This window comes from Sinocyclocheilus rhinocerous, unplaced genomic scaffold (genome assembly GCF_001515625.1).
Source record: "Sinocyclocheilus rhinocerous isolate Xijiao unplaced genomic scaffold, SAMN03320098_v1.1 scaffold647, whole genome shotgun sequence".
NCBI classification, from domain to species: Eukaryota; Metazoa; Chordata; class Actinopteri; order Cypriniformes; family Cyprinidae; genus Sinocyclocheilus; species Sinocyclocheilus rhinocerous.
In genome coordinates this window covers 637,568-652,843 of record NW_015632746.1, presented here as the reverse complement: position 1 = coordinate 652,843, position 15,276 = coordinate 637,568, and the positions used below count along the sequence as shown (strand labels likewise).

At 37.2% G+C, this 15,276-nt stretch overlaps 3 protein-coding genes across 5 annotated transcripts in view; all 3 read left to right on the top strand.

Moving 5' to 3' along the window:
- Nucleotides 1–12,832, top strand: part of LOC107743019 (protein phosphatase 1 regulatory subunit 27-like) — a 20,216-nt gene extending 7,384 nt beyond the window's left edge. The window contains exon 4 of the mRNA XM_016556129.1: nt 12,821–12,832. The gene's annotated coding sequence lies outside the window, so the exon portion shown is untranslated. The remainder of the gene's footprint in view (nt 1–12,820) is intronic.
- Nucleotides 973–5,442, top strand: mcrip1 (MAPK regulated corepressor interacting protein 1). 3 transcript variants are annotated; one of them, XM_016556130.1, is made up of 5 exons: nt 2,093–2,204; nt 2,684–2,766; nt 3,875–3,990; nt 4,298–4,402; nt 5,147–5,442. In XM_016556130.1, the coding sequence occupies exons 2-5, from the start codon at nt 2,759–2,761 to the stop codon at nt 5,209–5,211; spliced, it is 294 nt and encodes a 97-aa protein (XP_016411616.1). In that variant the 5' UTR covers nt 2,093–2,204; nt 2,684–2,758; the 3' UTR covers nt 5,212–5,442. The 3 variants fall into 3 exon arrangements, with proteins under 3 accessions (XP_016411618.1, XP_016411616.1, XP_016411617.1); XM_016556131.1 differs by having other exon boundaries at nt 2,093–2,244; XM_016556132.1 differs by lacking the exons at nt 2,093–2,204; nt 2,684–2,766 and adding an exon at nt 973–999.
- Nucleotides 8,825–13,430, top strand: LOC107743018 (THO complex subunit 4-like). The gene is made up of 6 exons (XM_016556128.1): nt 8,825–9,226; nt 11,013–11,174; nt 11,972–12,119; nt 12,265–12,331; nt 12,489–12,678; nt 13,125–13,430. The coding sequence occupies exons 1-6, from the start codon at nt 8,975–8,977 to the stop codon at nt 13,137–13,139; spliced, it is 834 nt and encodes a 277-aa protein (XP_016411614.1). The 5' UTR covers nt 8,825–8,974; the 3' UTR covers nt 13,140–13,430.
- Nucleotides 13,431–15,276: the final 1,846 nt, after the last annotated feature.

Genomic DNA, 15,276 nt, shown 5'->3' with positions numbered 1-15,276 from the left:
CGGCATTGAAAAATTGTAAATGCCAAAAAAAAAAAAAAACATAAATAAACCAGTTACTAAGTTAGCAAAACCTCTAAATAAACAGCTTTGCTGCACTTTTAAGTGGTAAGATATATTATGACTAATAAGACATCTTCCTCAACAAACAGGAGACTAAATACATAGTGTGGATCAAGCTCATTACACCAAATACACCAAATAATGTTCTTTTTAGCAGCATCATATGACCCCTTTAAAAAATGAAAAATCGCAATTCATGTTTGCAAACAGTCTTTATGAAAACTAATTTCACAGCACGTCGGCTACCTGTGCCCGCTCATGCGCCCCTCTCTCGGCTTCTTCGGCTGAACCGGAAATAATTGGTTGGCATTAGCAACGTTTCGGCCGATCCAGGCCAGAATACAGAGATAGCAGAAGAAACAGAAACAAAGAGACAGGTTTGAAACTGCTAATTTACGCGTTTTCCACTGTGTGCGCGTTAGTCTGAATGTGTCGTGATGCATTCGCTGTGTTTATGCTCAGATTGCTTGTGAAGTCTGCATCAGTTTCTCACTATGAACACAATGCTAACAGACTAGCTGCTAGGAACTCATAAACAATAACAAACACCGAGTGACTGAATTACCTTCCTTAAATTAAATCCTGTCCTCTCGCTTGTGATTGAAATACAGTAGCGTGTGTCTGTGTAGCGCATTTAATGTCTCTGGCCAGCCTTATGCACAGATGAACATAGTACAAATATGTTAAAATCATTGATGGTGCTTCTGCGCTGATCTCAGATTGAGTCGGTCATGTCAGCTAATAAACTGTGTACCAATGATTTCGTTTTCGGTTTTGCTGTCTGGATATTTTATTCAAATGCAATTTTATGACAATTAGTGTCTTTTGTCTGAATTACTTAAATCTTTCCCCTTAGAAAACACACTGAAGAACAGGCTAACATTCCTGTTGAGCCTCATACTGAGATTGTGAGGCAAGAGACTATAACAGAATGACAAGGTAAAGTCGTTTGTCTTTTAATCAGAGAATGTATTTTAATCTTAAAATAGAACCACTGTTAAAAAAACACAAGACTTGAGTGATAAACAATGGATCCTTTTCACAGATTGTGATGTGTTTCTACAGTTAGTAAAATTGTAAATCTAGCAAAGTTAAACTATCTATCTATCTATCTATCTATTCATTTGCCTGAATTTATTTGATCAAAATCACAGAATAAAAAAACGTAATATTGTGAAATCATATTATTACAGTTTAAAATAACTGTTTTCCATTTGAATGTATTGTAAAATAGCCTATACTTCATTTATGTGATGGTAAAGCTGAATCAGCATCAGCAGAAGGATCATGTGACACTAAAGACTGGAGTATCGATGCTGAAAATTCAGCTTTAACATCACAGAAATATATTTTAACATGTTAGCATAGTTCTTTTAAAATATTTCACAATATCAATGTTTTACTGTATTTTTCTAAATAAATGCAGATTATTTTTTACTTTTAAAAACATAAATAATGCTTATAATTACTGTTGGAAGGGTGTTTTTAATCAAATGTCTGAGGCAATGATGGTAAATGTGATATCTCTCTTCTGACTTGCCTCTTTTGAAAAGTTGTGGAATTTTATTTATTTATTTATTTTGGAGCAAATGGGAAGGCAAACATTTTTGCTGTAGTCTCCCATTTTTTAACTATGAAAATGTATCTTAACTATCACAACCACAGTATGGGGAGGGGCGTAACATTTCCGTCTCACGCTTGAGGTATTCGGCCAATCATAACGCACTGGATAGCTGGCCAATCACAGCACACCTCGCTTTTTCAGACCGATGAGCTTTGTAAAAATCGACGCGTTTCAGAAAGGCGGGGCATAGAGGAGAAACAATAATGTACAGTATGTGGAAAATAATGTGTTTTTTGAACCTTAAACCGCATAAACACATTTCATTACACCAAATACACCAAATAATGTTCTTTTTAGCAGCATCATATGACCCCTTTAAAAAATGAAAAATCGCAATTCATGTTTGCAAACAGTCTTTATGAAAACTAATTTCACAGCACGTCGGCTACCTGTGCCCGCTCATGCGCCCCTCTCTCGGCTTCTTCGGCTGAACCGGAAATAATTGGTTGGCATTAGCAACGTTTCGGCCGATCCAGGCCAGAATACAGAGATAGCAGAAGAAACAGAAACAAAGAGACAGGTTTGAAACTGCTAATTTACGCGTTTTCCACTGTGTGCGCGTTAGTCTGAATGTGTCGTGATGCATTCGCTGTGTTTATGCTCAGATTGCTTGTGAAGTCTGCATCAGTTTCTCACTATGAACACAATGCTAACAGACTAGCTGCTAGGAACTCATAAACAATAACAAACACCGAGTGACTGAATTACCTTCCTTAAATTAAATCCTGTCCTCTCGCTTGTGATTGAAATACAGTAGCGTGTGTCTGTGTAGCGCATTTAATGTCTCTGGCCAGCCTTATGCACAGATGAACATAGTACAAATATGTTAAAATCATTGATGGTGCTTCTGCGCTGATCTCAGATTGAGTCGGTCATGTCAGCTAATAAACTGTGTACCAATGATTTCGTTTTCGGTTTTGCTGTCTGGATATTTTATTCAAATGCAATTTTATGACAATTAGTGTCTTTTGTCTGAATTACTTAAATCTTTCCCCTTAGAAAACACACTGAAGAACAGGCTAACATTCCTGTTGAGCCTCATACTGAGATTGTGAGGCAAGAGACTATAACAGAATGACAAGGTAAAGTCGTTTGTCTTTTAATCAGAGAATGTATTTTAATCTTAAAATAGAACCACTGTTAAAAAAACACAAGACTTGAGTGATAAACAATGGATCCTTTTCACAGATTGTGATGTGTTTCTACAGTTAGTAAAATTGTAAATCTAGCAAAGTTAAACTATCTATCTATCTATCTATTCATTTGCCTGAATTTATTTGATCAAAATCACAGAATAAAAAAACGTAATATTGTGAAATCATATTATTACAGTTTAAAATAACTGTTTTCCATTTGAATGTATTGTAAAATAGCCTATACTTCATTTATGTGATGGTAAAGCTGAATCAGCATCAGCAGAAGGATCATGTGACACTAAAGACTGGAGTATCGATGCTGAAAATTCAGCTTTAACATCACAGAAATATATTTTAACATGTTAGCATAGTTCTTTTAAAATATTTCACAATATCAATGTTTTACTGTATTTTTCTAAATAAATGCAGATTATTTTTTACTTTTAAAAACATAAATAATGCTTATAATTACTGTTGGAAGGGTGTTTTTAATCAAATGTCTGAGGCAATGATGGTAAATGTGATATCTCTCTTCTGACTTGCCTCTTTTGAAAAGTTGTGGAATTTTATTTATTTATTTATTTTGGAGCAAATGGGAAGGCAAACATTTTTGCTGTAGTCTCCCATTTTTTAACTATGAAAATGTATCTTAACTATCACAACTTTTGAGAACCCCAAAAATGCAAAAAGGGCCCGGCTTCAGATGTCCCACTACCATAAAAGCACCTTCTGCTGAGTTTGTTTTCAGTTTCGGGTGAAAGGTTTCAGGGTGTAGGTTTCAGTTTAACATCTGATGTGTCTACATTCTGAGCATGTTTGTTACATGGTTCTAAAACTTGGGGAAAATACCTTTTTAATACTAAAGTAAAAATAATTGAGAGAAAGTGGGGGGAAAAATCCACAAGTATGTTTGTGGCTAGATTCTTGGAATTGTAGCAAAAATGGACTTTCTGCTTACATTATTTTTAGCAACTAAGTATGGTTTCTCAGTATTTTTTTAATGCATGTTGTCATGCTGAAATATTTTATTCAGTGTTTTCTGTGTCTTCTCCAGCTCCTCTACCCCTAGAATGCACACGTACAAGAGGACTTCCAGCCCTCGATCACCAACGAATACAGGAGAGCTTTTCACACCAGCACATGAAGAAAATGTGCGCTTCATCCATGATAGTAAGACATGAGATGCACCTTTTAAGCTCAGCACCATTTTCACTTTGGAAAAGTGTGATTTCCATGCATGAGAACATCACTGAAATTTATCAAATCTATAAAAAGCGTGGAAATGCCATTTTTGTTCTAGTGATGCTCTGCTTTTAAATATTTCATTGGCTAGAAATTACGCTTTATGGATAGTCATTTTTAAAAATCTTTATTCCATAATTATGTACATGTAAATTTATTGATCAGAAAGTGTAGGAGACTCTGGATTTCAAGACATTAGTGTTGTTGTAATGCTTTTGTTTTTCTTTCTTTCCAGCTTGGCTTTGTGTTTTAAGAGACATTAAATCCCCACAAAATAGTGAACGTAATGATCGTGGACCACAGGAGTATGTGGAGAAAAACCCAAATCCCAACCTACATTGTGAGCTTACTTTTATGTAAAAGTTAACTTAATGTAAAAGTGTTCATTGTACCTAGGCCTGGGCGATAAAACGGTATCGATATTTACCGACGGTACACCTTCTTCGATATCGATAGAAAAAATGTTTGATATAGCGCACGATATAGGCACGTACTATGAGTGGCGCAGACAGCACACACGAACAAGAACACATGCTGAAATGAGTGCTGTGCCTGCCTGTGATGAGGAGATTGTGAATAAAGAACGAATATTAGTCGAATTTAAAATAAACATTTGCGTTTGAATGTTAGGAGTGCGTCAGGGAGTGTCATCAGTGGCGCGCGAGATGCGATGATGATTTAAGTGACGTTGTTGCATTTTAATGTTTTGTTAGCTCGGGAGACAATTAGACCTATACAATAAAGACCTATTTAATCTGCATATAAAACATTAGAAATTAGATATTTGTTTAAATTTTTTATTGTGTTTGATTGTTAAAACAAAAAAGATGTGTTGTTTGTCTCAATAAATTGTGTTCATTATAAATACAGTGGTTAATTAAAAAAAAAATCTATTGCTTTTTGTTTTAAAAAAGGTTATAAAAATGTCAATAATTATCGATACCGAACGATATGAAACATTATATCGTTGATAATTTTTTTTGCTATATCGCCCAGCCCTACCTATATATGTGGACAAAGTTCATGCCATGTGTTTTTTTTTTTATCGGTTTGCTTCATTTTTTTTGTCCCTTCTTTCTTTCAGCTTTTATACCAGTGGACCTGAGTGACCTTAAGAAGCGGAACACACAAGACTCCAAGAAGTCTTAAACCGTTCCCTCTCTTTCTGATCCAGCAGTTTTTGTCCTCCTTTTACATTTGGGACCTTTTTACTCTATCAGTCTTCTGTCGGCCAACAAAGAGCCACAAGCTGGAAGATTTAGCCACCTTAGTCCAGAAAGCTTCTCTTTTCTCTGCCTGTTGGACCTGTGGTCTGGACTTACAGGCTGACATCTATTTATGCGTTACATTTTCAAGAGGGCTCTCTGATCTCTCTCTCTCTTTTTTTTTTTTTTTTTGAGAAAGGATGCTTAAACTGTTGGACAGACTCTACACAAACTCTCTCAAAATGGGACGCAGTCCTGGAATATACTCCTCTTTCAAAACATGTTGATCACCTGATGGGGAGCGACTGACTGTTCAGTTAGTTTCGTAGATTGATTGATTCATAGAAGAATTTAGCGAGTTTTGTCTGGTAGGACAGGTAAGTTTGGCTCGGCAAATATTTTTAGTAAACGCACCTCCATTTTTAACTATGAATTGATACCTTCAAAAACTTTTAAGTAGACTTTTCCCACATCTTTCGTTCCCAGCCTTTAAAATAGAAATTAAAATAAAGATTACTCTTCTGTTATCTCAGCCTCTCTGCATTGTATTTATCATGGAGTTTGTCTGTTGACTTTGAGGTCATCTGTGTGCTTTTTTTTTTTTTTATATGTGTACTCCTAAAATTTGACAACGTGAATGTTTAGCAGGTAAATGTGTTTTAAGTTAAAATGCTTGGGAAATCCTCATGACACATCTTGAAATCACAACCCTATCCAAATGTATGTCTAAGCAAACACTCTATAGAATAGCAATAGCAGTAACAAACCATCTTTCTGACTTGACGAGATAGATTTAGATTTTAAAAAAGGGATGAGCGTTTTGGGATGAATGAAATGATACAGGACTGGGAAAGTGTAAAAATGAAACAATGTTTTAATTCCACTTTCCATAAATCCAGTTTAGTATCTGCAATCTGCATTTAGACCGATTCAAGACAGGGTCTAGATTTTGGTAACCCATAATGTGGGGTAATTGTATTATATTTTGATTTGAATCCATTTTGGAGAGAACTGTGAAAGTGAGAAAAGCCGGACATTACATTTTCGAGAAGAGTTCAGGTAAGTGATCATATCATGATCCCATTCTCACCACTTTGTGAGGCGATATGATTTTTATCATCATAAATCTTTCTCAAAAGCCCTTATTAGACATATTACAGGCTTCTAATGCATGTCTATATTTTTCACAAATACTGTGTATTTATGGTAAGTAGCCTACCTATTGCCAGTATTTTTTATTAGTTCATTTGCTGATATTATTATATAAAATGACATTAGTTTGGTATTTGGGTGTTTCAGATTTGAATCATGATGAGGATAGATTTTAACATGAATGCTGGCTATTAATCAGTCAGGGGAAATGTTTAGTCAAATATTCCACCTTCTATATAATTAAACACTGGTGTATCCGAATCATTAGTGTTGTTTCCTTGCTTTTCATATCCATGTGTTTGTTTATTATTTATTGATTTATGCTTCTGATATTAACCCTCATCATATATTAATATTCAAGTATTTGCTCCTATGACTCGTTACTCATTTATGTTTATCCTTTATTTCGATTGATTTATGTTTGTATGTAATATTTGTGGTATTCTTCAAAAAAAAAATGTTATGCACATTTCATATATGTTTGAAAGATACGTCGTCTTTACTGGTGTTTTGTCAGATATTGGACATCTTTCAACTGCTGCCTGAGTATTCATGATGTTCTTTTCCAGAAACGGTGTTTTTGTAATATGTGAGATATGATATTTAAAAGTGCTCATTTTGCAGTATTTGTTCTAAGGGTGTGAAAGCCATTTTTAACTGCACTTTAGTATAAATGACTGAATAAGAGATCTTCATTTTGTTTAAACGTACTTCCTATTATAATTTTTATATTTACATCATTCTTTTATTGTATTAATCATTATTTTATTTAATAATAGTCATACTCATCTGCCTGGATCTCATTGCATCAAACACAATACAGTTCAATTTAATTCAATTAAAATTCTGAGTACTGTGAAATATACATAATTCACACCTTTAGCATTTGTCCTCGGTCTAAATGGAAAGGATGATTTCAAGTTTTTTAACTATTCAAAGAAAATATAGATATCCATTTTACATTGTTATATGTCTATTTTTCCTAATAAAAAAATGTTGAAAGCATATTTCACAAATACAAATAAAACCCTTACAAGACAGATTAAAATGTGACCCACAAAACCATTACAGGTTCTTTATCGGTGGTATATATACCGTAAATATATCAAAACTTAATTTTGATTAGTAATATGCATTGCTAAGAACTTCATTTGGACAACTTTAAAGGCGATTTTCTCAGTATTTAGATATTTTTGCACCCTCAGATTCCAGATTTTCAAATTGTTGTATTTCAACCAAATATTGTCCTATCCTAACAAACCATACATCAATGGAAAGCTTATTTATTCAGCATATTTAGTATAAATCTCAATTTTGAAAGAAAAAAAAAGACCCTTATGACTGGTTTTGTGGTCCAGGGTCACAAATAGGTTCAACAAAAATAGAGACCAACAACAACAAAAAAGGTATTAAAAAGATCACTTAAGTAAATTATTTGCAAATAGAGCAAATTTCAATGGACTTGATTAAACTGACATCTATTTATTACCAGTAGTGAAGTATTTTTTTTACTTTACTCAAGTAAATTCAAAAAGTATCTGTACTTTATCAGTGTTTTTCTTTGGAAAACTTTTACTTCACTACATTCCAATGTCTTACTTTTTACAGCACTACATTTCATAAAAGAAAGTTTTTTTTTTTTACCTTTAATACTTAATAACATTAAAAATGTAGTACTTTCTTGTACTCAAGTAAAACTTTGAATTACTTTTACTTGAGTAAAAGTAAGAAAGTACTAGATTTCTAATGTAATTAAGTATTAAATTATATTTAATATAAAACGTAGTGCAGTGGAAAGTACAATATTATGCTTTGGAATGTTGTGAAGCAAAGTTTTCTAAAGAAAAACACTGATAAAGTACAGACACTTGAAAAGTACTTTTACAGCAGAGTAAAAATAGCTACTTCACTACTGTCCGCCTCTGTATATTACAAATATAAGCCTAAACATAATGTCATTAACAACAACAAAATAGTTTTAGTAAGGCTTATAATTAGTATATTTGCATTTGTGAGTTTGGAAAGGTCGAAAAACAAAAGCCAGAGAGAAAATTATAGCATTAACTTTTAATATTTTTAAAGAAAATCTGAAGAGTTCATTTGCAAAAACAGTTTCAAAAATCATGTTTTTATTGTGCATTCCAATTAATCTCAATCAAGCGGCAGTTGGGTTATTTTGATTAGGTAAAAAAAAATAAAAAATACTAGCTAACTAACACAATAAAACACAATAAAAACACGATAACATAATATTAAAAAAAACATGATTTTTACAAAAAAAATTATAAACGGAGTTATCTGTTTTTGCAAATAAACTCTTCGTCTGTACCATAGACTGTATAAAAACAGGTCTGTACAGAGGAATTTAAACCGGAAGCGTTCGTCTCCCCGATGTACGTCACGAGCGGTCCTGCTATAAAAGCGGCTCCGGCGGTGGGTTGTCGTTTCCTCTTCTGTGAGCGATCGGTAGTACACGGTTAGTGTAGTACTTCACACGAGCGGGGGTTGTTTTTTTTAAGTTAACGGCAGTGTTTAGCGTTAACAAGGTCCAGACGATGGCAGACAAGATGGATATGTCCTTAGACGACATCATCAAGCAAAGCCGGCAGCGCGGGGGCGGCGGGCGCGGCAGCGGGAGAGGAGGTCGCGGTGGCCGCGGAGGCGCAGGCGGAGGCCGCGGTACTGGCGCCGGCGGGCGCCTCGGAAACACAGGAGGAGGCTTTGGAGGCCGCGGCGGCGGATCGGGCCCCATGAGGAACCGACAGAACCTGAGCCGCGGAAGAAGCAGACCGACGCCGTACAGCAGGGTAGGAGAAAGCGGAGAAAATCACGGGCGCATCCACACGCCTGGGTGAAGCCCCGTTTTTATCTTTCTATGCTGCCAGCAAACATGGCGGCTAGCTGGCCCCTGGAGCTTCTCTGGGAGTGTAGCTCGTTAGATATATATTGTGCATAATGTGTTCTCTCCCTAAGCCCTTTGTCTTGCCATCCGTGTGAGCTTCAAGCATCGCGCGTCGTGAAGCGGCGCGTCTGGAGCGGCTCGTGGATCTCCTATCCTGCGGCCGTCGACGCCATTTTGGATACGGCTGATCCCTTTCATTCAGCCGAAGCTCTCTTTGTTTTCGACGACATCCAGCGCACATCCTCACACGGTCTGCGTCTTGTGATTTTTGAAGAGTCTGCCCTTTTTTGTGTGTGCGCTAAAGCCCTGCTATAAGAGGGCCTTCGTTCTTCGCTGGAGTTCGGCTTTTGTTTGGGAGGGGCTTCGTGGTCTCGATGTCCTTGAAAGCAGAAATATAGGTATAGTGTTGGAGCCGCACAGGATAAATGGACTTTGGCCATCTCTATCCAGCTATTATGGAGAATCCCCTTGATAATTATTTTTAGTTTGAGCTTAGTGAGGCCAGTGTTTATGTAAGCACGTCAAAATGGCGTGGGCTCAAAATGGACGCTCCGAAGCGGCTTCAGATGCCAAGCATGGACACTTTTGATGGCCTCGTTTTAACCACCTATTTTGGACTTGCCCGTGCTCCTTCTCACCGGAGAGCAGTGGAACATCCCTATCCACCTTTCTGGAGGCCTGCTGGGATTCATTTGGAGTGAACGGCAAGAGACTCTTGGGTTTCTGGTAGCTAGTTAGCTTGCTACCAAAGAGGGTGGGCAGTTTCTGAGGGAATATAATGGTGTTTACAACAATAGGCTACATTGAGTTCACTTGATGTTTACCCTACTCTTGTAACTGGTTATTTTGGCGTTATCCGTGTAATGCATGTATAGTCTTTTGAATTAACCCTCTGGTTTTTATTTACTTTAATTCTTGGCAGTCAAAACCGATAGGATGCATTAAGGGTAACACTTTTTTTTTTTAAGTGTGCTGTTTTGTATAGTTTGTTTTGATAGCATTTCATACACTAATTCCTAAATTAGCAACCTTTCATATATAAAAATACATAGAAGTTCTATAAGTGTTAACTATATAAAATGGTGCCAATGTATTTGGAATCTATATATTTTTTTTAAAAACGTAGGGTTGTGTATTTTGATAGTTGCTTTGTTTTAGACATTTATCAAAGACTAGTTAATCTGTTGAATTTCCTTCACATTTGCATTTTCTGTATTTCCAGTAAATTTCCTGTGCAAGTCACTTTTACCATGAAGATCATGTGTGACTTAAAATCGTTTAGCTTATGTCCACATTTTCATCTGTGTAGCAAGTGCCACAAAAGTCACCAAGTTTTGTACCATTTCGATGAAGTACAATTGTTAAATCAAAATGTAAACACACAAAATGACCAACCACCAGAGGGTTAAGCTGGCTTCCACTGAGGTCTAGTGATTTGCACATTCAGTAAAGTTAGAACCGCATAATCGAACCAACTCTGTACATGTGCTACCAGCTGTGTCCTGCATTGGTTTACTTGTTTGTAGTGATGGGGTGGGCAGGGATTGCTGGAAATCGCAGTGAGCGCACTGGGTGCCCCTGGCCTTGTTGAAGCGGAGCCCCCTGCTTGCCCCAACACCCAGCTGAGTGGACTGTCAGTGACCGACTGGGGGCCCAAAGTCAGCAGGTGCGTTCTCTCTCATCTGTTGCAGCCCAAGCAGCTCCCAGACAAGTGGCAGCATGACCTGTTCGACAACGGCTACAGTGCGAACGCTGGCGGTGGAGGCGGTGGTGGTGGTGGCGCAGGTGTGGAAACCGGAGGAAAGCTCCTCGTGTCCAATCTAGACTTCGGCGTCTCCGATGCAGACATTCAGGTTGGCACCTCTAACTTCTGCGTTGAGTCTTTAAAGGGATAGTTCACTCAAAAATAAATTCTGTCATCAATTACTCGCCCTCATGTCGTTCCAAACCCGTAAGACCTTTGTTCATCTTCAGAACCCAAATTAAGATTTTTGGTGAAATCTGCAAGCTTTCTGACCCTCCATAGACAGTATAACTGAAATGTTCCCAGACCTAGAAACGTAGCAAGGACATCGATGAAACGGTCCATGTGACATCAGTGGCTCAACTTCAGTTTTGCGAAGCTACGAGAACACTTTGTGTGCAAAGAAAACAAAAATAATGACCATTCAACAATTCTTTTCCCCGAGATTATTTAATCCGTCATTTTGGGGAGTACCATGACGCATGCACACTTTCCCCAGAATGTAATCACTGTTTACGTTCATGAGAAAGCGTGCATGCTGAACGTACACAACGCGGATTACGTTCTGGGGAAAGTGCGCATTGTTGAATAAATTACGTTATTTTTCTTTTAAAAGTATTCTCGTAGCTTCGCAAAAGTTAAGCCACTGATGTCACATGGACTGTTTTACTGATGTACTTGCTATGTTTCTGGGTCTGAGAACATTACGTTGTGTTGCTGTCTATGGGAGGGTCAGAGAGCTCCAAGATTCAATCAAAAATATCTTTGTGTTCCGAAGATGAACGAAGGTCTTACGGGTTTGGAATGACGTGAGGTTGAGTAATATGACCGAATTTTTATTTGTGGGTGAACAATCCCTTTAAGTGTTTGATGGGTTCTGTAGCTAAGGTATGGTTTGTGCTGCAGGAACTCTTCGCAGAATTTGGCACTTTGAAGAAAGCAGCAGTACATTACGATCGGTCAGGACGCAGCCTCGGCACTGCGGATGTTCACTTTGAGAGGAAGGCAGACGCCCTGAAAGCCATGAAGCAGTACAACGGTGTTCCCCTTGATGGTATGCGTGCGTCCTTACAAGCTTTTCCTCCGCTTTCTTTTAAGATTCCATCCAATTCTGAAAGCCTCCAACAGGCCTGAAAGTCATTGGGAAGCCTGTTGAATTGGTCTGGCAGCAATTCTCAGTCATGTGAACTCTCTTTCAGGTCGATCAATGAATATTCAGCTTGTTACCTCACAGATCGACGCACAGAGGCGGACTCCGATGCAGGGGTAAGAATGAACTGGTTTAGTGTTGTGTGTGTGTGTTTAGCTCAGCCGAACATCTGCTGATCCTGGATCTGCTCAGTTGTTTTTTGTTTGTTTTTTTTTTTTTTGTTTTTTTTTTTAAATGTATGTGGTGACTGAACTCTGTTCTTTTTCCTGACAGTCTAAATCGCGGAGGTGGTGGCGGCATGAACAGAAACCGAATTGGGGGCTTTGGCGCACAGAAAGGTCGCGGGGGACGTGGCGGTGGAGGAGCCAGAGGTCGGGGGCGAGGCGGTCGAGGTGGCGGCAGCAGCAAACAGCAGCTCTCTGCTGAAGAGCTGGACGCCCAGCTAGATGCCTATAACGCCAAGGTGTGTTAACTAAGGGGCCGTTTACACTGCAACGTTTTCAGCCAAAAACGGGAAACTTTGTGTTTTGCCTGTTCGTTTACACTACAACGACATTTTGGGGACTGAAAATGCATATTTTTGAAAACCCGTTTCAAAATGCAAGTTTTTGAAAACACCACCGTTATAGTTTCCGTGTAAACACCCAAAACTGAAATCTTTGAAAATGGCGTTTACATACACAATGGTGGTGCGATACAGCGTTTTTGGCCGTGGATGTGGAAACGCGAATAGTTTTGAAAACGTCGTGTATACTTGAAACTTTTTAAAAACGCATGGGGGGGGGGCTTTTCCGGTTTTCACTACATCGTTGTCATGTAAACCGCATTAATTCAGAGATGCTTTTAAAACGTGCCTTATGTTTATAAAAGCTTTTAGTAATCTCCTTTTTCCTGTTGTTTTTCAAACAGATGGATACCAGCTAAACATGTTGAGTCGAGCTGCGTTCCCCGCTGTTCCGACATGGGAGAATGGTCATCGTTGTAATAGCTTTGAACATGCCGGATGTTTTACACTCGTCTTCAGAAGTGATTTAAATTTGTGTATCAATCTTTTTCTCCTTTTAAAATGCTCGTGTTTTTTACCTACTTTGTTTTATTTTTGGTTTCCTTTTTGAGGAAAAACCTGGTTGGACTGTAGGATTTAAGGAATGGTCTTATCTTAACCATCCTTGTGTAGATCATTGAAATAAAAACCTGCAGTATTTAGTAACCACATGATGTCTCTGCTTCCTCATTGTGTACACTTTGCCTTCATTACACTGGAGAACTGCCGACTCAAGCCAGTCTTAAGTTCATGTAGTATTTTAGTGCATAAAACTCTCATAGCAGATACACTACTCATGTCAGCCACAAGGTGTCGGCAACTTTGTGTTTTGCAAATGGCTTGCACCAGTGGCCTGTTTCAGAAAACAAGTTTACCAAATATGACCGTTTGTTTTAGTTAGTCTGACTTATTGTCAGTTTATTTGGTTCAAATAAGTCAGACTAACTGAAATAAGCCTGGCTTGTTTGGTAAACTTGTTTTATGAAACGGCCCTCAGGTTTCCTCTTATGTCCTTGTGTTGAGAGAAATTGGGAGTAAGGTACAAAAGCAGAGCTACTTCCTTCAGCCTGAGGCTTATTAAATGTCCTTTTTGATGTGAAAGGGCCTTTATAGTTGCCGAGAAAATGATTTCTGGGATTCTGTTAGTAAAAAAAAAAACTAAGCCCAGCCCGGATGACAAGAAGAAACGCAAAAGTAACGTAATGCATGCATTTCCATAAAAAGAAACGAAGTAATGCACTTACATGGAGCTACGCATTGTTGTAATGCATTATTTTTAAAAGTAACTTTACCCAGCAGTAGTTGTAACTAAGTTGAGCAGTTATAGCCATTTTTTACTTTAGGCTGCTAACTTTATAACCGTCTCCAGAAGCCACACCCTTTATGAAACGTCAGCAAATACAAAACCTCCAAATGATTCAAGCTTGATTCTGATTGGCCAAAAGAGGGCGAGCTTCTGGCCTGAAATTTTTTTCTTATTTGCCGCTACAGAGGCAGGTGCGATAACTAATCACATTAATGCTTGCATTATTCTTAAATAATAGCCTTCATTAGGCAGATGTCTGTCATGACAAACATGTAATGTACAGATAACCTAGAATAACATAGATAACACAATTTAGGGAGGATACGGAAAATAGGCTGCTATTATATTTCTCTCCACGAATTCATGTCGACCCGTTTGCGTTCAAAAAGCTCAAGTGTTTTTTATTTTATTTTTTACTGAGCAATATCAATTTACAAACTCAAGTGGGGGAACAATAAAATGCATATGAAAAAATAAACAAGTTTTCCAATTACATCTCCATCATACATAAATGTCCGTGTGTGTGTGTATGTATGTGTATGTATGTATGTGTATGTATGTATGTATATATATATACATACAAGTAAAGTCAAGTCGTCACCTTTATTTATATAGAGCTTTTAACAATACAGATTGTGTTAAAGCAGCTTTACAGTATTAAATAGGAAAATAGTGTCAATAATGCAAAAAATACAATAAATACAATACAATAAAATACAATAAACAACAGACAAAAAAAAAATAATTCTTTAATCATTTCAGGGGATTTGAAGAAAAAAAAAAAGGTACAAAATCTTACCCGTCTTAAAAGGAAAGAGACTCATACATAGGTTTTATACAATTCCCCAAGGGGTTGATTATCTTTGGATAAGTGTTTTAAAGATTCTAAGTATATATATTTTCTGCATTCATTTTTATAACAATTTAAAGAGAGCTTACTGTTATTCCACTTACTTTTGTGTATATGATATTTACCCATTGTAATAATAATGTTTCACATCATCAATGACATCTTTTTTCGAAAGACCATCTGCATAAACCAAAACCTGAAACAACCTTAGTGATGGAAGATCAGTATTGATATCAATATTTAGCCAGCTGTAAAGATCCTGCCAGAACTGCAATGTGGCTGGACTAAGAAAAAAATAAATGTTCAATTGTTTCAGGCTCTTCTAAACAAAAAGCACAAGGATCTACCTCAAAACGGAATC

Excerpts from the sequence above, each read along its gene's own strand:
- LOC107743018 (XM_016556128.1), top strand. The coding sequence starts at position 8,975 with ATGGCAGACAAGATGGATATGTCCTTAGACGACATCATCAAGCAAAGC. Across the intron at positions 12,120-12,264 it reads CAACGGTGTTCCCCTTGATG|GTCGATCAATGAATATTCAG; the intron begins GTATGCGTGCGT and ends ACTCTCTTTCAG. Across the intron at positions 12,332-12,488 it reads AGGCGGACTCCGATGCAGGG|TCTAAATCGCGGAGGTGGTG; the intron begins GTAAGAATGAAC and ends TTTTCCTGACAG.
- mcrip1 (XM_016556132.1), top strand. Across the intron at positions 3,991-4,297 it reads TGTGCGCTTCATCCATGATA|CTTGGCTTTGTGTTTTAAGA; the intron begins GTAAGACATGAG and ends CTTTCTTTCCAG. Across the intron at positions 4,403-5,146 it reads CCCAAATCCCAACCTACATT|CTTTTATACCAGTGGACCTG; the intron begins GTGAGCTTACTT and ends TCTTTCTTTCAG.